The 22,182-nt window shown below is 35.1% G+C and overlaps 1 protein-coding gene across 1 annotated transcript in view; it reads right to left on the bottom strand.

The window, feature by feature from the left end:
- Nucleotides 1-5,504: 5,504 nt before the first annotated feature.
- Nucleotides 5,505-22,182, bottom strand: part of SLC1A3 (solute carrier family 1 member 3) — a 65,509-nt gene continuing 48,831 nt past the window's right edge. Inside the window, exons 6-10 of the mRNA XM_032205691.1 lie at nucleotides 14,533-14,828; nucleotides 12,405-12,638; nucleotides 10,130-10,324; nucleotides 7,911-8,045; nucleotides 5,505-6,636 (exon numbers count right to left, since the gene is read on the bottom strand). Of these exons, the coding sequence (XP_032061582.1) occupies nucleotides 6,432-6,636; nucleotides 7,911-8,045; nucleotides 10,130-10,324; nucleotides 12,405-12,638; nucleotides 14,533-14,828 (1,065 nt within the window). The 3' untranslated portion in view covers nucleotides 5,505-6,431. The remainder of the gene's footprint in view (nucleotides 6,637-7,910; nucleotides 8,046-10,129; nucleotides 10,325-12,404; nucleotides 12,639-14,532; nucleotides 14,829-22,182) is intronic.

The raw sequence follows: 22,182 nt of genomic DNA, 5'->3' as shown, positions 1-22,182 counted from the left end.
ATCTCACCTGAGGTGCTTGGATAAAGCAAGGAGAAATGAACACATGCACAGAAGTACCAATGTAACAAGAATGAAGGTGTTCACAGCTGAACCTCTTTAAGGCTGTGCTAAAAAAAGGACAAGATGAAAGACTATATTATTCATGTGAGTAAGCTGGATTGCAATAACAATAACAGTGAAGTGAATGTGGCTTTCTTTTTTTTTTTTTTTTTTTCTTTTTTTTTTTTTTTTTAAGAGGGGGGAAATGTTTATTGTAAAAACATTTGCCACACGATGGCGGCACTATCCAATGGGACCAAAATTTTGGCTGTTATTGCTGGGAAACATTTCGGAGTTTTCAGGAGGCTGATTGTTACTGGACCACAGTACAGCTAAAAATGAAGCATTGGCAGCATCTGAATAGCTCTTTTGCACTGTGGATGCTAAGTGGCACAGTGGGTTAGTACCATAGTCTTTTTCTCCTGGAGACTGAGCCCTGCATCCTGACTTGGCCTATAAATGCAAACAAGCTGGGTGGTCTCATCCTGGTCCCTGTTTGTGCATATCACAAAAACACCACACAATTTGGCACGGCCAGGAGCTGCTTCCTGGGAGAGGAGTGGGCTTCAGCTGTGCAGGGAACGGCAGGTCCAGGGCATGGTGAACCATCAGATCTGTGAAGGGAAGCTTGTGTAGCACCTGCTCAGACTGAACTACGGTCACCATCTGGAACCAGTCCTAATCATATTCAAAGTACATTTGCAGTGTAGTTTATTCCATGTGCATGAAATTCGAGTTAGATCTTTATTTTATCCTTCTCCCTATTGCTACTTATGGGACTTTGGTGCCAGCAAGCACCATGGGATTTGACTTCTTTTTATGCACAATTACAGTGAATAAATTTGTTTTGAAGTAAAAGTTGCTTAAACATGTTTCAATTGTCTACAGTGCGGGAGCTGCTGGTCCAAAGCTCCTTTGCTTCGGGGCAAATCCCAGGGTCTGGAAGGCATATAAGGCATGACCCAGATGTCTGCATCAGCTCTGCCGAGTGGGTGCTCCAAAACCTTTATTTCTCTATCAACAAACCTGGTGCTAGGGTGATGGTATTGCTCCAGTTTTACTTACTGAGAACCAAAACAAAGAAAAGATGAGAGACTTGTATAGGTTTATGAAAGAGACAAGGACAGTATTGGGACAAGAATTTGGGTTTATGAAAGCCACAGCAGTGGGGTTTCTGGAGTGGAAGCTGTACAAATGAAGAGAAGAGCTAAGAGAGAAAATGGGTGGGATGGAAAGAGGAATACAGTACTGGAGAAAATGGGAAACTGGTTGGGGCACCGGAAAAAAAAAAAAAAAAAAAAAAAAAAAAAAAAAAAAAGCAACAAAAACAATGCAGGAAAAGAGTAAAAGTTGGTGAGAAATAATAACTATAGAACTGGGAAAAATATCAGTAAAGGGAGAGGGTTTTTTATTACTTAAAACAAAACAAAACTAAACAAAACCGTAAAAAGTCAATGATACAATCAAGAAAAAAAAAATCTGAACAATCAGGAAAAGCAGAAAAATGTGCAATACCTGGAGAAAAGAAGTTATAAAGAGCAATGAAAAAGTGTTCTTAAAAAAATAAATTGCTGAAAAATGCAGTTTTTGAGGCAAGTACTTGTGAAGGTGTGCCAACATTTATAAACATAACTGATTTTAAAGTGAGGAGCTATTACAGAAAAGTTGAAATATTTCTACTTGATATTTTCTTAGCTAAATTGTTCAATCTCTTATTTCAGAGTAACCATTCATTTTACAGCTATTTATTTTAATTTAGAGTAGACTAAAATTTATCCAGAAATGAGATAAAAGTGAGACGTTTGAAGAAGTGGAGAATGAAATATTTCATTCTTACATATTCTCTTTCATTCTTTCATACTTGAGGCTGACAATTTATTTTATTTTATTTTATTTTATTTTATTTTATTTTATTTTATTTTATTTTATTTTATTTTATTTTATTTTATTTTATTTTATTTTATTTTATTTTATTTTATTTTATTTTATTTTATTTTATTTTAGCATTATAAAGAAAAAAAAATGTTTCATGATGACCTGGAAACATTATACCCCCCCAGTCTTTCAGTTCCCTCACTGAAGTATAAACTCAATTATTTGTGCAGCCCTAGTTGTGTAATGAGGCATGCTGAAGAACTTCAATTAGATATGCAAGTGCTCCTATAGTAAAATTTTGGAATTTTAGATACATTTGAGTATCTTAGAGACATCTGAGGAGACAGGAGGAAGGCAGAGGGACAGAAAAAGGTTCACGATGCAGGATGTTATCATCTGACTACAGTTCTTTTTATTATCAGAGGGAATCTCACTGCTTCTCTGATGTTGCAAGTCTGGGTTTTCAGCTTGGCATGGAGGTGTAGACATCTCTCTCCATCTCTCTCTTATTCCATACTCCCAGTGTAAGCCGATCTCTTAGTAGAAAGATGCCAGAAAGCCAAAGAATGAGTGAACTATCAGTTCATCTCAATTTTTTATCTTGTTCTGGGAAAGAGGTGATCACACTGGGAGCAAGTTGATCACACATTGTTGATCACAGCAAATACAATTAGCACACTTGATCACACCAGAAGCAGGGTATGCTCTTCTGTACCATTTTCATTGTAACTTTTTTAAACCAAGTACATGTTATAGTGTCAGTTGAAAGAAATGCCCTCAGTTTCTCTTCAGTTGTGCCTGCATTGGAACACAAATTTTACTCATGCAAACCCAGTTCTTCTGAAAGGAAGGCAAAAGTACTTTCTGTGCCAGTAGCTGATTTTCCACATGCATGATCCCTTTGCTTTATATGGGCCACACACTGTCACAGAGACATAAATTCTTCCCTAAGAACAGCATGGCTGTATTGTATCCCAACTTCCATGCCTGTATTGTATCCCAACTACTGAAAAATTAAGGAATACAAGAGATCTTTTTTTCTGGGTGGGGTGAAAAGTGAGTGAGACCACCATGCCAGAAACGCCTCCAAATGATACACTAACCCTCTTTTCTATAGCTCTTCCCATTATAATAGGAATTCTAGAAACAAAGATACCTAACTGGATAGAATGAATGAAAGTGTAGATAACTTGGAGAAAAATGGGAAAAAATATGCTTATGCACTTTATAACTCTATCTCTTCTTTGATTTATTTTATTTTATTATGTTTTAAATCATGTTTGTATTTATATATGGTTTTTGCTCAACGTACTACAGGTCAATTAATAGAGGTCATTGTCCAGTGGTTTGGTGGTGTATGCTCAGGAAGGCAGGGCATCTCCCTGCTGCCTCCATCTGCTCCAGGCAACACAGATTTCCAAATTCAAGTGATTCAGCTCATGTCTTTTACTTCTTCCCACTCCTTCTGGAAAGACATTAATTTCTATAAGATGGTATCTCTGCTAGCTGAAGTTGTTGCCAAATAGACCTTAACACCATCCCAAACCACTTCTGTGAGAAAAACAGTGGATTGTCTAGGATGACTGCAATGTAACAATGCTGTAATATCTTAGTCAAATGACTTCTATTGATTCACATGGCACTATGATATTTCTGCATTTGGACCATGTAATTACACATCCAGAATGAAATGACTACTTCTCAGTTGTTGAATAAACTCAAATATAATTTTTTAATATTTTAATATTTTGCAGATATTAATATGAAGTTATATACCTGAATTTGACTGAAATTAAGTTTGATTAACTTTGGTTCTTTTTATTTTTAATGTTCCTCTCTACCCACCCTTTCCTTTTTTCTGTGCTTTTTTTTTTTTTTCTTTTTTTTTTTTTTTTTTCTTGAAACTGTAAGCAGATTTTTAAGATGAGGAAGCTTTGCTATAGCCAGATCCTACTGTATATAATGGCCTGTAATTCCTAAGTTGCATATTATGTGTTTGTTTGTATTGAATTTGTGTGAAGATTCTATTAGAGAGCCTTTGAAATAAATCCCCCAATAAAAAGCAGTAATGTAAAACTATTTTTATTGAAAATACATCTACAAAGTAATGTTTCTCAATCCACTCGGGGTGCATACCAATGCAGAACCAATAAGGGATGGGAAAAGGAATCTTTCTATAATATCTGATTTCCAAAAGAAACAGTTAGTATAAAAGAAGATCACATACTTTGTGACACAATTCATTTTTCTCAGCTGATGTCATAGAAAGACAGCCATTTACATTAAGCCTTTGCAATGTATTTCCAAACAGAATCTTAACAAAAATTAAATTGTTATGCCATAAATTCTACAGTTAACATTTACACACACATTCTGAATACAGTAGCTATATAAAAATATCTCTAATTACATATCAGAAAATGTCTGAATTCTAGATTTGTGTTCTGTTAGAAAAAAATAAATCATACTTGCTTTCTTTCAGCCAGAGATTCATTTAGAGCTTTGCAGGTTTGACTGCTTGATAGTCTGGGTTAAACCCGGCTCACTTCAGTCACTGAAGTCTTCCTGCCCATGCTGTCTCGGCTACTCAACAGGAGAAGCTGGGCAGGAGTTTTCAGTCCTGAAAAAAAACAGTCTTGCCTTGTTACTTTAGACATGGAAAAAGATTTGCCTTCTGTCAAGATGCTGACATATTCACTACGGTCAAGCACACTGTATTTATATTCTTTTAGTGACAAAAGCAACATACTATTTTTTTGATTAACAACTGTGACATTGCAAGGGAATCCTTCATTTTTATTTATTTATTTATTTTTAAACAGGGAAGGCAGAAAGAAGAGAAACTTATGTTTGAATAAAAGTGATTGCTCAACATTATTGTGCCTTTCAATTAATATTTCTTCATTCCCTCAACCATAAGTGTATTATTAAACTTTCCAGTTTAACCTCTATAATAATAGAAGATAAAAAGTAAAAAATATTTATAATTTACATTTCTAGAACAGGGCTTAATCAGAGAATAATATTGAAATGAACTAACAGCCACAAGACTACAAGTGAATTATCCCCTTTTTTTTTCATTCTTTGTTTATCTGTTTCCTGAAAGAAACCTACAATATTGCGCTTTAAAATTCTTTCTAATTAAGTTTTCAATATTTATTATAGTATTTACTATTTTGCATTTTATATATTTTTTTTCCTAGAAAAATGTAAAAAAGCACCCATTAGTTTTGCTTTCTAAAGGGTTGTTTTTTTTTATTATTATTTATTTATTTATTATTTTTGAGATGCTGCCAATAAATGCACAAGGATTTTGAAAATTATCATGTAGTTAGGAAGCATTCTCCTTGCAAAAAAATGTAAATCCAACTAACAGCTTTATTGCTGTCAGTAGAATGAGCAAGCATTTGGAAGTTTTCCAATCAGAAAGTCCCTTGTTGTCATCAGGGATTCAGATTTAGAATCCAGTCCCATTAGGATATGATCATCTCACCCTTCTGCACTTTCTGCAGAGGGATACCACTCCCTCATAGTCTCATTATTGCTTATTAAGGAGATTAATTGGCATACCCAGAGCATTATTATTATTATTATTATTTTTCCTCCACACATAGATGAAGATACATTTCCAGTCCCAGAGTCAATACAGCCTAGGGCTTTGCTCCTACAAGCACTTACACGCATCTATTGTTCAGCTGGGTCGTGGTGTTGAAATTATGGGGGCAAATCCAGAGTGGAGGTACATACATAAATGTTGACAAGTCAGTGGGAGCTGACTAGGTGTCTGTCAAGATCAGCTGAGGACAATGCAAAAAACTGCATCCAGATAAAATCACTTTCTCTGAAGTATTTCAAGTCAGCTGATAAAAGTGCTGATTGTGTTTGTGTTTGTTTGTTTTTTTTTTTTTTTCTTTGCTTACATCTCTCTTTTTTTAATCCTTTCAATTACAGTCCTTTTTATTGTCTTGCTAGTAATTGAACAAGGATGTAATGCTAGGACAAAAGAACATCAGATGAAAAAAACAAAAAATGTTGTTAATTTACTTAGCTGAATGCAGTTATTAAGTTAGAAGTATTGATTGTGTGCTTATAGATGTTAGGAATTTCACAACAGGTATTTAAAAAAATAAAACCATTTTCAGGCTCTGTTATCTGTTCTTACTTTCCAGTTCATAAAAAAAAAAAATCACATTTACAGGACCGAGTAACACACACACTGATTTATATTTTTATTTTTTAACTTAATTGATTATGATTTTTTTATCCCCAGTTATCACTTGTATAGCAGGACCAGTGTTGTTGCCTGTTATTTTATTTTATTTTATTTTTTTTTAAGTGGGAAGACAACATATACCTTGATCACTGCTAATTTGGAATATATTTTCATTAATTCTTTCCAGTGCAAGCATAAAGGGAGATTACAGGGAATAAGTGGACTTGGTAAATGCATGAAATAAATGGCTGGAATAAGTGTGTATTTTTCACACTTGTAGTGTTGGACTCTTGCCTTCTTTACCCTACATCTTGGTTTCACTATCTAATGGTTTCTCACTCTCATTTTCTTGTGAGATCAGCTGGTAAGGTTTCTTCATTTCATTTTCCTCTATCACAGAATTACCCATCTCAGCATCCCTGTTCTTCAGCTCATGCCGTGATAAGTGTTCAACAATTCCTGCTCCAATGGAGTCTCCCAAGACATTGGTGGTGGTACGGAGACGATCCCTAAGAAGAAATGGTAAATTAGCCTTGGCTTTACCACTTGTTCTGGGAAGCATGCAGACTAGTTTAAAAAACCTTTTCATAGCTACTTATTGATACAGTCATTTTAGGTATATTCATTTAACATAACTGTTAATGCCATGATTCCTTCTGTAGTAATATACAATATACTAGGATTTGGGGGCACAAAATATGTAAATACTGTTGGTAACCTCATAGCAAGAAGTAACTGTAATGAGCATGACAAAGGGAGAGTATGACAGATGCTTCTCAGAAGTATTTCTATACACTGTTGGTTTGGGTTGATATCCTCTCAACATAGAAAGCCAATGAAAATGTATGTTATCGTCATTTCCCTCCTGACTATAAAGTACGGTCAGTAATTTAGTAATGAAATCCAGCTGAAATGATTCAAAGTAAACTACAACTCATCCCTCTTAGAAAGCTCTGCCCAGAAGATGCAGGAGGCAGCTTGATGAGGAGTGAGTGGTACTGTTAATGGATGGGTGTCTACTCACTTATGGCTGTGGCATGTGGTTAGATAATTATTTGAAGATATTAACATTCTGAAAAAAGACATAGGCAACTTCTTACAGGGATCATTTGGGAAGACTGAAGGGTAAAAGGCTCTGGAAAATGGGCAAAGAGAAGTTGGAAGAAATTAGTTGTGATTTGGTTCTTGGATTTCTCTATGAGATTTCCCTATATACCTACAAGTGTAGCCATACTGCAAACAGAGGAATAGAAAATCTGAAGGACGCTACGCTGTGGTTGCTGGGTAAGAATTACATGACTGTTTCATTTCTGTGTCTATGGGGAAGATGTAGATTCCTGGATTAGATAGACAACAGGTCTGTAATGAAATATGTCAGGTCTGAACCAGTCAACTTTGAGCCTGATTGATGGAAAGGTTTTCATCAACTGCCCACAAAAAAACAAAACAAAACAAAACAAAACAAAACAACAACAACAACAACAACAAAAATCTATAGCAATTCTTTTCTGGTTGAATTACAGCATATCTGAAAGTTCTAGTACGGTAAGGATCTATGCTTCTAAGTAAAGCTTTTGCACACAAGTGGAACCATCAATAAGTAACACCTCTTACCATCTGGTCTAAGAATATTCATTAATTGCAATAAACTGTGATTCTTTTCAGCATTTCTTTCCAAATACCTTCGACAGCAAAAGTACACCGCTGGTTGCAGTATTGTCAAAATATCCCTGGCTACTGTACATGTGGTCTAAGCTCTTAATGATGCTGGAAAAGTACTTACAAAAACCAGTCCACTGCAATGATAAGAGTGATATCATCTGTAGGCAAACCAACTGATGTAAGCACAATGACCATGGTGACCAGTCCAGCTTGAGGAATGCCTGCAGCCCCAATACTGGCAGCAGTAGCTGTGATGCTGAGAAAAGAGACCACAAGAAAAATTATTTGATTTTCATAGTAAACACCTTATCATCTGGCAAACATTAACAACACATATGAAGCAAGAACCCATTTACTCAGTAATAAAGAAAAAAATGACTCCATTCCTTAATCCAAGCACTTCACAGATGCAGGGCTGTGTGAATTTTAACCTAAAACGTATACACTAAACCTTTATCCAGAACCATGGACACATGATTTTGTGACTGTAAATACCCTGGAAGATGATAATGGATGGTCAAAAACATAGGTACATGCCACCACTTGCTGAACAAATGCACTCCAGCAGCTCGAACACATTAAAAGTGAATTTGAGGAGATAATTTTGTCATGGAAGACCTAATGCAAAAAGTTTTTTTCTCTGTCTACCTCACTATAGAATCATAGAATCATGGAATGTCTCAGGTTGGAAGGGACATTAAAGATCATTGAACTCCGGCCCCCCTGCCATAGGTAGGGGTGCCACCCACTAGATCAGGTTGGCCAAGGCCCCATCAAGGCTGGCCTTGAACACCTCCAGGGATGGGGCATCTACAGCTTTTCTGGGCAGCCAGTGCCAGTGCCTCACCACCCTTCTACAGTGAAGAATTTCCTCCTAATGTATAATCTAAATCTATCCTCTTTTAATTTAAGACCATTCCCCCCTGTCCTATCAATATATACCTGAGAAAAGACTCCTTCTCCAACCGTTTTATGAGACCTCTTTAAGTATGGAAATGCTGCAATGAGGTGTCCCCAGAGCCTTCACTTCTCCAGGCTGAACATCCCCAGGTCTCTCAGCCTTTCTTCACAGGAGGGGTGCTCCAGTCCTCTGAGCATCTTTATAGCCCTCCTCTGGACCTGCTGTAACAGGTTCATATCCTTCTCGTGCTGGGGGCCCCAAACCAGGATGCAGTACTTTATGCCAAGTGAATTATAATCTGTCCTCTGGCTGTTGGCATTCAGCCATCAAAAAACAGAAAGCTGGCAGGAACCCTGAATCATACACTCTAGTAACTTGACATAAATATGCTTGTTCACACCTGGTTTAGGAAGAATTTGTTTTTTCAGGTGATTTGGCAGCTAGCAGCTCTAGTATTAATGTATGTGGAATTATTGCCTCAGAGTGTGGAGGCAGAGTTACGCCTTCTGTTGATGAATATTGAATTAAGCTGTTTTTTGTTTGTTTATTTGTTTGTTTGTTTTTTAAGGAGAAAAGCACTTCTGCTGGAAAATCTCCTACATTCCCCATTTACCACTATCTGAATGTTCACTACTGAGTGATAAATACTTTTCTCTCCCTGTCCCTCCCTGTCCTATAGTGTCCCTTTCTCCCCTTGTTGACATTTCTTTCTTTTGCACAGGTACCCATCACCCTTTTCTCTTAAATTGTTTGAGTTACATAATGACATTAATGCAGATCGGTTACATCAACTGCTATGTAGCGTGTTTGTTGTTGTTCTTATTGTTGTTGTTTGTTTTTCTGTTCTATTTCAAACATGAAGGCTTTTGTGCTTGAAAACATACCCATCTTCTCCACTTCTATCAGCTGAACTAATAAAAGGTATTTCTACTCTAAAAGGTATTTCTACTCCTTACACAAGTTGCTCTACTTGTATCCTGAGGCCATGAAGACAAGGAAGACACCACCCCTCCTAGCCTTAGGTTAGCCATGGTACCATGCCACTGTGCTGCTCTTATGCTATGGTTTGGTACATGCAAAGTAAACTATCCAGTTCTGATATCCAGTCCACAGCTCCCAGCAGCTGCATGAATTCTTAATAAAGAAATTTTTAATGACAAAAGAAATTAAAAAGTTATTAAATATTGTTCCTGTTGACTCAGTGTACTAAGTTCAGTGATAGATGTGTTATGCTCTAGTTTTTAAATGTTTACCTAATGGAGAATAAGTGCTGGGGGGGGCTCTTCTGTGCAGAAGATGTAAATCATTATAGTTATTCAGCTACTGTAGCAGTTCTTGTTTTTAGCTCTAGATGCTTTTGTTTAATCCCTCATATAACGGCAAGAAGGAGTCATCACAAAGGTGCTTTTAGTAGATGTAGGTAGTAATGGCTTCTGTACCTGATTGTGATAATCTGCCCAAAGTTCAGATCAAAGTTGTTAACCTGTGCAATGAAAATTGCAGCCAAAGCCTCATATAGAGCAGTTCCATCCATATTAATTGTAGCACCAACAGGGAGAACAAATCTTGTAACTCGTTTGTCCACTCCATTTATTTCTTCTAGACATTTAAATGTAACAGGTAGTGTAGCAGAACTGAAACAAAAAGAAGATAACGCATGATACACTACTTGGTACACATTTTACAAAGAGGAGTGCAAAGTGTCATATGTTATTATAACAAGAAAGATTGTTCTGATTGTCTTTGTTTTTATGTGATCTACCAGAATATCAAAAATAAATAAATAAATAAAGCCAAGGCTTAATTTAAACATTTCTAATAATGCAGATTCTCATAATGTGTTTGGAAAGATTTTCCAATCATTCATTATTGTTACTATGTAGTCTCTAGTCTGAATGTGTCTAACTTCAGCATTTGTCATCAGATTTTGTTATACTCTGGCATGCTAGGCAGAACTATCTATTTTAAAATTCCCACTTCCCATTTTTGATGCCATGGAGTTATGACTGAACCAATCCTAAGCCTTGTTTTCCTGAAGTTGTACAAATTCATCTATTCAAACCTTCACTAAACAGCATATTTTCTCCCTCTTTATTTAATGGCTCAATTGCAAGGGGCATTCTGATAGATGATTACACCACTTTACCACTTAATCTTTACACTCTGCTACATCCAAATAAATAGTCATCCCAGTTAAAGATAAATCTAACTGTACAATTTGCTTCCTATACTATTACCCATTCAGCCCACAGGTTGACAAGTTACATTTCAGAGATACTGTCTCAGAAGGAAGGATAAGGTGGCTATTTTGTAAGAGTGGACAGGGCTCTTTGAAGATGTATAGCTACACCTGATTACACCAAAATAAAGAGTTTTTTCAAGACTCGGTAATTCAAATTACTCTGTTTCTGTGACGTCTTCATTGCCAAGTACTTCACAGACTTTCATGTCTTTGTAAACTTTATCAATCCTGATAAAATAAAAATACTGATAAAGTATTAAATAAAGAAGGGCTGTGGGAGGTTGTGCTAGAAAATGTCATTGATGGCAGTCAACTTACTGTTGAATTTTGAAGTTTTTAAATGCACTTGTAGTGTGCTCTCTTGATCCAGCATCAGTCTATGTTCTTACTCAGAATCTTGAGTAGCTCCAAGTTGAACATTTCACAGACATTGGAAAATATCCTCTTAAAACTATTAACGTTACCCACCAAAGTTTTAGTATTGTAAAAATTAGATATTAATTTTATTTGGCACTATTTATTTTCTCCTAAACTGTGTCACTTGTTTTCAGTTGTATCATCTTCCTATTAAAATCATTATTAATATATTTACTTTTTAGGCATTCCACAGATTGCAAGGATTGACATCAAAATGCTCAATAAGAAACTTAGTAATCATCACTCTTTACCCACTAAGATAAGGACATTGTTCCTTAAAAGCATTTTTATTGATACAAAACTTAATCAGATTCTACATTAATAATCCTAGTAGCTTCTAATCCAGATCTTCAAAACAAACCCAAACACTAGTGTCTTGAATTTATTTATGCAGAATGGCTGACCAAAAACTTCTGTCTTTATGAGATACTTTCAAAATCTATTGAAATGGAAGGTGCTTTATGAAAGGCCATATGGTATAGGAAACATTTGATCATAGCAATATTTCCTTTCATCATAGATGCAAACAGGGTTTTTATTCACATGAGGTTCCTCTGACCTCATCAACAGGTAACAATAGGGGCATTTCTGTTGCAGGTCGTACTATCCATCACTGGCTACCAGGATCTTTAGCACAGAATATCATGTGCCAAGAAGGATTCTCACACTCTCTCACACAATCCCTTCTGAGCCATCCAATTTGCTGTTTTGTTTTCCCATGCACAAATGCAAAGCCTTGTTTGCCAGCTTCAGCCTTTTGTTTACCAACTTGTTTACCAACAAGTGGTTACAAACTACCTACAAATCTCAAAGACCAAGGCAATGTCACAAGGGTTCCAGCCATAGAGTATGCATTGCCAAACATGCCTATTTAATCTCTGTTCAAGCAGTCTCATAAAAAATAAGGTTCAAGTCAGCATAATAATAACCATCTCTATCAGAGAGTAGTGGAACTGCAATAAAGTGCCCAAGTAAATATTGGAATATGAAGTTAACCAATTATATTACACAACATTTTTTCCCCAAAAATATGGACTTAAAATATTGTGTTGTACCTGGAAGATGTTCCCAAAGCTGTGACTAGTGCTTGGATTAGGCCTCCAATAAATACCCAGGGGTTCTTACGAGTGATCAGGAAGTACAGAAGAGGTAAGACAATGACAGCATGAATAAGCAAACCAATGATAACTGTTACAGTATACATGGCAAGCTGACCACCAATCACACCCATATCTTCCATCTCAACAATTTTTCCAGCAATTAAGAAGAGGATTCCAAGTGGTGCATACCTGCAAATAAGAAATTATAATTGATATTGGACAAAAACCACTTCTTCAGCCATATCTTTGGTGTTTATATGCAAGCATGAATGTAGCATTTACTGGTAGGATGACTATAATTATTCAGAAGCAATCTGAGAGTTTAACTGTTTAACTCTAAACGGGTCAACCTAGATGAAACCACAGCAGTGAATATTTCTAATAGGCTCTGGTAAGAGGAATATAGGAAGAGGAGATGTATACTGCACCTTTCATACATGAAATCTTAAAGAACTGCTTAAAAAGCATGAAAATCACATAGCAAACCTGGGTTGGATAGACACCGGAAAAAAACTGCCATGTAAAGATGAGCCTATAGAAGAGCAGTCTCAATTCAAATTCTTCAGTAACTTTTTTAACTTGTAGGAAGATGATCTACCTTTGTAATTCAAGTGTCATCTAAAAGCTAGTTTAGCCAATTCTGGTATAATTCTACCTGTTTGAATGAAGGCGCATCCAACATCATTGCAGACTATGCCAAGTGCCCAGTTCTGTTCTCTCTCCACTGCTGTTTCCCATGTTACTGGGGAAGGAACTCACACTTCCAATGATTTAAGTGGCTTCTGGCCATTCCTACTGGGGCACTGGATAACACTAGCATGGAGCTGTGTGTATGGCAGAGGTTATGGCTCTGTGGGGCCCTGACAGAGTAGTCTAATCTGCTTTTTCTTATCAAAAAACACAGCTACAAATGAAGAAGGAGCTAGACATAAATCTCTTAAGATTTTCAGAAACACAAATCTGTTACAGCTAGACTTCTGATACAGCATTATTTCCATAAATGCTAACCCATCTTTTCACACTAAGTTATCAGAGCACACCATCATCTAGTGTATCTCAATTGCACTTTTAGCCATAAAATCCACGTAGAAATTTCTCAGATACTACTCAGTGCTTTATCATCTTAAGTTTGCCAGTAAATAATGAGAAAAAGTTTTTTCTTTATATAGATTTTTAAGATAACTTTTACTTATATGTATATTTATTATTATTTAAATATTATAATAATATTTAATTCTTTATATACTACATATATTATTCTTTATATACTTATATGAAAAAAATATAAGCATATTTATATACTTACATAATTATATATACTTATATACTTTTTAGTTTCGCATTTAATACTGCAAAATAAGAGTGTGTGTTAGGGCTTTGTGGTTTGGTTGTGTGTGTTTGTGTTTTGTTTTTTGGTAGTTATTTTTTCCATAGTAAAGAAGGCACCAAGACATTCCAGACTATTTTCATAATTAAACTTCTACCTGACAAAAAGATGAAACTTCAGTGTTTAAAAGACTTTATACCTTGTGTTTGAGGGAAAAGTTATTGGTTTTATTTATCTATTGAACACAACAATGAAGTAGCAAAAGTTATGTATGTTTGTGTGCAGTGCAGCTACAATGCAAGGACGTATTTACACTCTACACAAGAACCAGGAACCAGTTGTGTTGGAAAGTAAAGATAGCAAAGTCTTGCTGTGTAGAAATGTGATTATGGGAGACATTTGTCGGTTTCCTTTAATGAAGTCTAAGTAGATCATAAGGACTCTGACAGCATGTTGTTTTGATTACTATCTTTATGAAGACATAGAATGGCCCTGTATAAGCCTGGCAAATTCTGCCATATATCCTGATTTTGCTCAGGGCCAAAAGCCAAGCATTCAGAAAGACCAGGCATTTTTTAACAAATTACTTATTTATACAGAATTACAGTTCTTGGGTTCACTTACCAAAAAGGCTACAAGGAATTTAAAATCTTGTTGTCTGACTTTCTGCCAGACAGATTCTAGCTATTCAGTGCATGACTGTGATGAAAAAAAAATAGTTAGTGACTTAATGCAGAATTTATCAGAGGCACTTACCACATGATTAGAGCTACCAATCTCATGATAGCCTCATTAAGGCTATCAAAGAAGTCTTTTAATGCCTGACCTTGCTCCTTCATGCTTCCGATCACTAAGCCAAAGCTAATTGAGAAAACCACCAAGCCAAGGGCATTCACTCCATTTACAGAACCTGGAACAGGAACCATTTCCTCTTTCATTTGGGTGAGAGTTTCCATTGCTTCAGACACATTGTTTATTATGGAAGCCACTGTGGATGTGTCATTGGGTGGAATATCTACTTTAAACATTCTCTTTTCATAGTTAGTTTTGAACTGGTAAAACAAAAAGAACAGAAATATGGAAATCATGTGAATTATAGCAAATAAAGTTAAAAAAATCACACATTAAATTACTACTATAGGACATTTGAATTCTTTGTGTAGTACTTGTTAGTAAAATGTACTGTGATGAAAACCTGACCTTCCTGAAAACAACAAAAATCTGTATTGACTTCAAGAGCTAAATTTTCGCCCCTTTAGATTCCAATATTTGCTCTCTCTTAAGTATGTTGCAATCAAAGACATTTATCATGCTCATAAGCCTTGTGACAAAATTATTGATACTTAGTTTGCATTTTTATAAATTGTCATTTTTTCATCAACTTTATTTTCAACTGTTAAATAAATATTTTTTGTGTGTGTGCTGTTGGAATACTTTCATGTGCTCTGGAGTTTCCTTACTTTTTCTTCTTTTGAATTACATAAAAAATTAGATGGAATGCAACCTAAACATAACATACATTTTTTTTTTCCATATTTTAAAACCTGAAATTAGGAATTTGGTATGGCAAAGCCATAGCAAAAATAGGAAAACTAATGTTTTCCCTGCTTTGCAGTAACAATTCATTAATATTTATTGTTTTTGTTGTTGTTGTTAAGGAAAGGGTTCTACTTTAAATGTTTCCATTATGGAATGGACAAATCAATTTCAAGATCTCAGTATGCTACTAAATCTCTTCTTTGACAAGCTGTATTCCACCAAATTATTTTTCAAGGAGAAATATGTGCCCAGAATACTTCCTCCAGGGTTCAAAAATCCCTTCAACCCTGCCCTAATTAAGTTATTTTGAGCACAAAGAATCAAAGTATATCACTTATAAAATGCTTTTAATATATCTCAGGATGCTAAATATTGTTTTAAAGTAATGGAATGCAGGTGTCAAGGTTATTTAGCAACTTGGATTTTTATTTCTTTGGTCCTACCTACAAAACTGAAATATTTGGTCCAAGAGCTGTAGTATTATTAGTAACATTGGGATACTATTGCATAATCGGAGAGTATTTGAGTGAAAGTGAGTTTATGGACTAAGGTGGACCTGAATATCAACACCTAGAAACACTGACCTAAGTTTCTGTTATTTTCCATGCCTGAATAGTTTTGATGTACACTTACAACATATTTGCTGTGTCTAAAGCCCAAAGGCTTTAAGTCTTTCATAATTTCAGGTAATTTTTTCTTACAGGAGATATATGGAAATATTCTGAATAAGATGTCGTAGGATGTAAATCTCTATGGAGCTCAAGTTTTCTTGAGTTTTAAATGAAATTTCCCTAAAAGCTTCAAGTCTTGGTCTGCAGTTAGAAGAGGCAGCTGAGTGGTTCAAACAGTTGGCTGGCACAGAAAAGCACAGCTCTACTCCCTCACCCACTCTATCCAATTTGCGATAATTTCTTCTCTGTGCCTGCTCAGGTTTGATCTCCCCACGAGCCAGTACTCTTTCAGCAGAAAACTGATCCAGTAAAAAGATGGCCATTTTTTTGTACACACTATGGAGGTAAATCAGCTTGCTGAGAAATCAGATGCATGCCAGAAGTGGCAAAACACTGAGAGTGGGACTAAACAGCCAGGGAAGGAGGGCATGGGATTACCTCTTTAAGAGACAGAGAGGTATTAGAGTTGAAAATGAAATTACCTAGAAGTTAACAGCAAAGAGATTTTATTTCAGTCCTGACAGGAGTGTTTAAGTATTGCCTAATGCTATATATCTGATGCTTCTAATTATTATTTATTTTTTTAAGTGTATGGATATGATGATTGTATTATATGTATATTTGTATTTCTTTATCACAGTATAAGCAAAACACAAATATCTGAAGTGTGCAATTATGCTGGACTTGTGGGCATGCAGATTAGAAAAACATGAAAAAGTAATCTCCTACTGAGGACTGGAAGTAAAGACTAATAGTCTACAGAATTTCCTGTTTGCATTTTTTGTTGCTGTTTTTTTCCTCGCCTTCTTTCTCTAGGCACACAATAACTGACTTCTGCCTGATTCTCCTCCATTGCCTTTAGATTCTTCTCTCATTTCTATATGAGTAGGTATATGAGTATGTTAAAAGAAACACATTATATGGCTGCTAGACAGTGTTAGATATGTGTTGGCTGCTGACTGTTGGAACAGGTTAGGAGTGAAGTAATAAACTGCTTTTCTTTCAGTGTTACCACTGTCTTTGTTTCTGCAAGGCATTCCCCCCCATGCTGTGTCCCCTATGTTGGAGCTACTAGACTCAAAAATTAGGATGGGGGCCTGAGAATGACTTGGGCAGCAAATACAGTCACGTGAAGTTTCTGACCTTTGAAAACACAGTTAGAGATCATCTTAGGTTGCAATAGGCTTATTCCTTTATTATTATTATTATTATTATTATTATTATTATTATTATTATTATTATTATTATTATTATTATTATTATTATTATTATTATTATTATTATTATTATTATATTTAAATTTATCTTTAATTATTTCCTGATGATTATGGAATTCTTTCCCAATGGGAGGAAGTATTACATTGTAAGTTAGGTAGATCTCTCTTTAGGTGTATAATATGGATTGTAGGACCTCTCAGCATATTCTGTTTCCATTTCAACTACTGCTGTGCACTCTGTGTATTACTGGTACACACAGCTGTAAACCTGTTCTGTTGACTCACTTTGTTGGTCAGAGTTAAGTATTCAGAAATGTTAGCTTTAGCCTAGAGAGAACAGTCTTTCTAGAATCCTTTCCAGTGTGGAGAACAGTGGAGAAAGAGTTTATTTAGAATGGCACATTCTAAATGACATATTTTTATTCAAAATTGGAATCTGAGCAACAGAAGTAGAGCTTTATTTGCTTTTATTACTTTGTTCACCTTTTCTTCTTTTTGCTTGATTAATTTACTTTTATTACTATTTTATTACTATTATTTTTATTTTACTTTATTTACTTTATTCTTATTACTTTATTTGCTGTGAGACAGTCACTTGAGCTGGTGATTCTTCCATTATTGATAAATGAGGGTAAGGATAAATTTGTGGATGTATCTGCCTTCCTATACACAACATTGTCTACCAAAAGTCATGAGAAGATTCCTGGTGAAACAAAAGAAATTAAGAAAAAAACAAATACAGGAACTGCCAAGGAGATATCTACCAAGGAAAAAGTGTAGGTTGAGGTTTATTCTTGTTAGTGATTTTTCAGATGGCACAAAATACTTGAATGCTTGATGACTACAAAATCATTTTTCTGTATGTGGAATGGTGAAAAGCCAACTTTTTATAGAAAGTGATGGGGCTAAAGAGCACTTTCAAGAGGATAGAAGATATCAAAGATTTTGAACTAGGTGAGTAATAGCAGAGCTGATGATTACCACTTTGTTGAGAAACTGGTGACAAACATAAATTTGTGAGTTTTTGAGATCCCTATTTTCAGGGAGATCTCTACTGTATTTTGCTGGGAATCGGTTATCCAAGATCCTGGGACATCTAAGTAAAAATACTTAATTCTCCTAGATTTTTATTTTTTTAGCTCAAACTGACATTTTAATGGCACACTACAATTCTGCATATCCTCACTCTTTTCCATCATTCAATAATGGGTGAAATGAGATAAAATTGCTCACATAAAGTGCTCAGTAGGCACAACTATACAGGGCTAAACAACATCTTGGTGGTGCTGTCATTTCTGAGGTTGATTGGCACATTTTATCTCCAGGCAGAAACATTTCTGCCTTGTAAGACTTCAGATGCAAAATACTCACAATTTTTCCAGTAATTCACGTATAGAGAGCAAACTAGGAGAGAGGCAAATACTATTTAATACATGTTAGTACTAATAGTTTTATATGAACTACCTTATGTGTAAGTGAACTATAAAAATTTATATCACTGATCTGATGCCAGGTTAAAATATATCTCAACCAGCCAAAACTATCATGAGGAATAGACAGTATATACTAGTACTGATGTCAGGATGTGTGATTTACAATTCCAACCCCCCTGGTAAGTATGAGTTAGGGAAATAATATTAATGAAAAACAGAAAAAGCAAAACAAAACAAACAAACAAAAAAACACTAAAAACACAGTTACTTGATGCACCTTTTAAGTTCTTTAAGCTTTGGCTCACACCCAGTTCCACCTGTGTTGTGAATACAACACAATAACCCTCCTCAAATTTGTAGACTGATTATTCTCCTGATGTCCCAAGTTTGTTTTTTGTTCTTTTGTCTTTTTATGTATTCCCAGAGTACAGCACAAAGAATGATCAGTTATAAAGCGCTTTCTGCCTAACAAGCAGACTGCTCGGCCACATGATAGATAACGTTGAATTTAGCAAAGAAAGAGAAATTAAAAGCTAGTGGCTAGAACTGAAAGATATATCCAATTATTTATTAACATATCCTCTAACTGGGGGTGAATATAGGTGTATGGAGAAGATCTTGAACAAAGTTAACTAATTTTAGTTGTTTAGTTGCATATTTATCTGCAGTTAGTCTTTTCAGATTCTCCTGACACTGATAAAAATCACAACCCCTGAATAGTGAAGGTAGCAGCATATGTCATATGGAAATGACCAGCACCACAATAGTGGTGAAAAATTGGTGAGTGGTGAGAAAGAAAGAGAAAAACCTTCCAGTGCATTCTAATTCACATATCTGTCATGAAAGAAGCTTCGTTTTGGAAAAGGCAGAATGTGAGCACCTAATATATCAATAGATGTGATTTGAATGTGGAGAGTGTATGCCAGTGATGGTTTCCATGTGTGCAAAGCTGTTGATCAGTATTATGCATCTGAATTCAGAGAACTATGAGTATTCTGTGTATGAGACAGTGAACTTGGTGTTGCAGAAGCAGATTAGTGACAAATGGATAACCATCCTTCATAAATCTTTTAAGATACTTAAGAGAAATCTGATATGAGCTTTTGGAAAGAAAGTTTGGAGTCAGATGTACAAAGGTATCTAGATACCTATGAATCACAGACATACTTGTTTCTCCTGTAAAATGATTTATTGTAACATACCTAATACAACAAAAAATCCAGGTTTTGCTACCTGATTGAGAAGATAATTCTACCAGTATGACTGATGTTTCAGTAAGCATATCTGCTGACGAAAGGCAGAAGAAATTTTCATTAAACAGTTCCTGTTTATTGAACTGTTTTAGGTTTTAAGCCATTTCTAGCCTTTAAGCTGAAATTAAGCCTTAAGCTTTTAGCCTGTAAACTGTGAAGTGTATGAGAAATACAATATATGTAATATAAACAGAATCTACAGGACATCTTTAACTAACAACTTAGATTTATGACTGCTAGTCACTGTGCTGAGTTTCTTGCTGCTGTAGGAAATTTTATTGAATGATTGTTATTTTTATTTTTCAAGCAATATATTAAAACTGTTGAGCTAGTTCATTCCCACTACTCCTAATTTAAGATTTTTCCAGCACTTCACATTTAAGGTAATCAAAGGTAAAAATCTTACACTAATTCCCAGTTTTAATTCAGTCATAGTAATTTCCTTGCTCATCTCTGCAATGGCCAATTCACTTCGTTATTGTGCCTTATACTCTTTCTTAGGGTTACACTGTGCTAGGGCATACTGACTTCTTTTGCTTTTGTTGGCTATCTCAGTACCAGGTGTTTCAACTTTCAAATAAAGTAAAGTTGTATATTTCAAACTGTAAATTCACTGTGTAAGTGTGTAAGTGAATTTCAGTTGTAATTTTCAAGTTGTAAATTTCACTATGTGTATCTTGTGGCAAGGTCATTCATAAAAACATCAACACACCCAACATCTCAATTCAGCAACTTCCATAAGTTTGGAAGCTGGGCCTCCCCTCCCCAAATTTTGCAGTTCTTAAAATAATCTTATCCCTTGCTAAACTATTTCACTTCCCTCTTAATATTAAAAACTGTGTTCTACAGAAGTCCAAAGAGATTAGAGTTCTTGCACTTCTGTTGTACCCCCCCACCCCCCCTCCCTGAGAAAGAGAAAGAAAGAGAGAAAGAAAGAGAGGGAGAGAGGGAGAGAAAGGAAGAAAGAGAAAGAAAGAAAGAAAGAAAGAAAGAAAGAAAGAAAGAAAGAAAGAAAGAAAGAAAGAAAGAAAGAAAGAAAGAAAGAAAGAAAGAAAGAATGAATTACTCTTTTTTGGTTTGTTTTGTTTTTGCCCTATGTATTTTTTATTTTCATTTATTACTAAATCTTTTCTCTTTCCTTCAAGGTAGCCGTAGCCTTCAGTCAAACTTAGATCAGGCTAGTGGATTATCAACAGCTAAAATCAAATCCTAAATATTTTTGCAGTTGCAACTCAAAAGGCTGTATAATTGCTTTCACTGGTTACAGATAATAACTCCTGTACTTGACAGATTTATTAAAAATACTTGCAGCTAGATATGTAGCCTTAAGCCTTAACTCTTACATTATTTTGAGATGAAGATGATTTAATTTCCTGACTTCTTTATGTTCTTTTAATATTTTTTTTCTATTTAGGTTAGATTTTTGCATTTCCATACTGTCCTTTTGCATCATTAACCTGACTTCACCATCATCCCTGCTAAAAACAAAATGATAGTATTCGTTGGTTTTGGATCTGCATCTTGTTTATCTTCAACTTAAAAAAAAAATCTTTAATGTAGAAAGTCACTACTTTTTATTGGTCATGATTTATGCAACTAAAGAAAATGCCATTGTTTCTTTTAAATTCTCTCCTTCTGTAAATCAGCCTATATTTGGAAGTTTCTGCTTTGTATTTTTGCTTTTTGACTTCCACATTCCAGCTTATTTAATTGCTACAGCAATAACTGTTAAATATTATCAGGTCAAGATTTTCTGGGGGCTCAATATGAAGCAATTAGATTATGATAATACACATTATAGGTTTCCATAATGTCCCATTTTAAAAAGAGGAATGTAACTAGTTACTATCATATATATATATATATATAATTATTATTTATTTATTTATTGTAGCTTAGTTTAGGATAAGCTAAAGCTAATGAGAGAGGAATATGGGAAGCAACATGGAAAGAACATTCCTACCACAGGCAACAGGATGTTCCCTTGTTTGATTTGCTTATTGATGTCCACAAAGTTGTCTCAGTTTCTAACCTATGCACATTTTCCATGAGACATTCTTGAACACATTCCAGTCTTTGTATGATGGTGCATATCTCAGTATCTCACAATATAATAGAACACTTTTTCTGAAAACTAAATTCCCTTTAGTGATGATTGCTGTATACTGATGACTTTGACATTATGAAAAAAATTATTGCTTTGTTTTGCCAGGTGGATTTTCTTCCCTTCTTACAGCAAATACTGAGATGATAAGATTGAAAACAAAGATCGGACTTGGTTGGGGGTTATTTT

Source organism: Aythya fuligula, chromosome Z (assembly GCF_009819795.1).
Source record: "Aythya fuligula isolate bAytFul2 chromosome Z, bAytFul2.pri, whole genome shotgun sequence".
In the NCBI taxonomy this organism is placed as follows: Eukaryota; Metazoa; Chordata; class Aves; order Anseriformes; family Anatidae; genus Aythya; species Aythya fuligula.
This window is presented reverse-complemented; position numbering and strand designations above follow the sequence as displayed.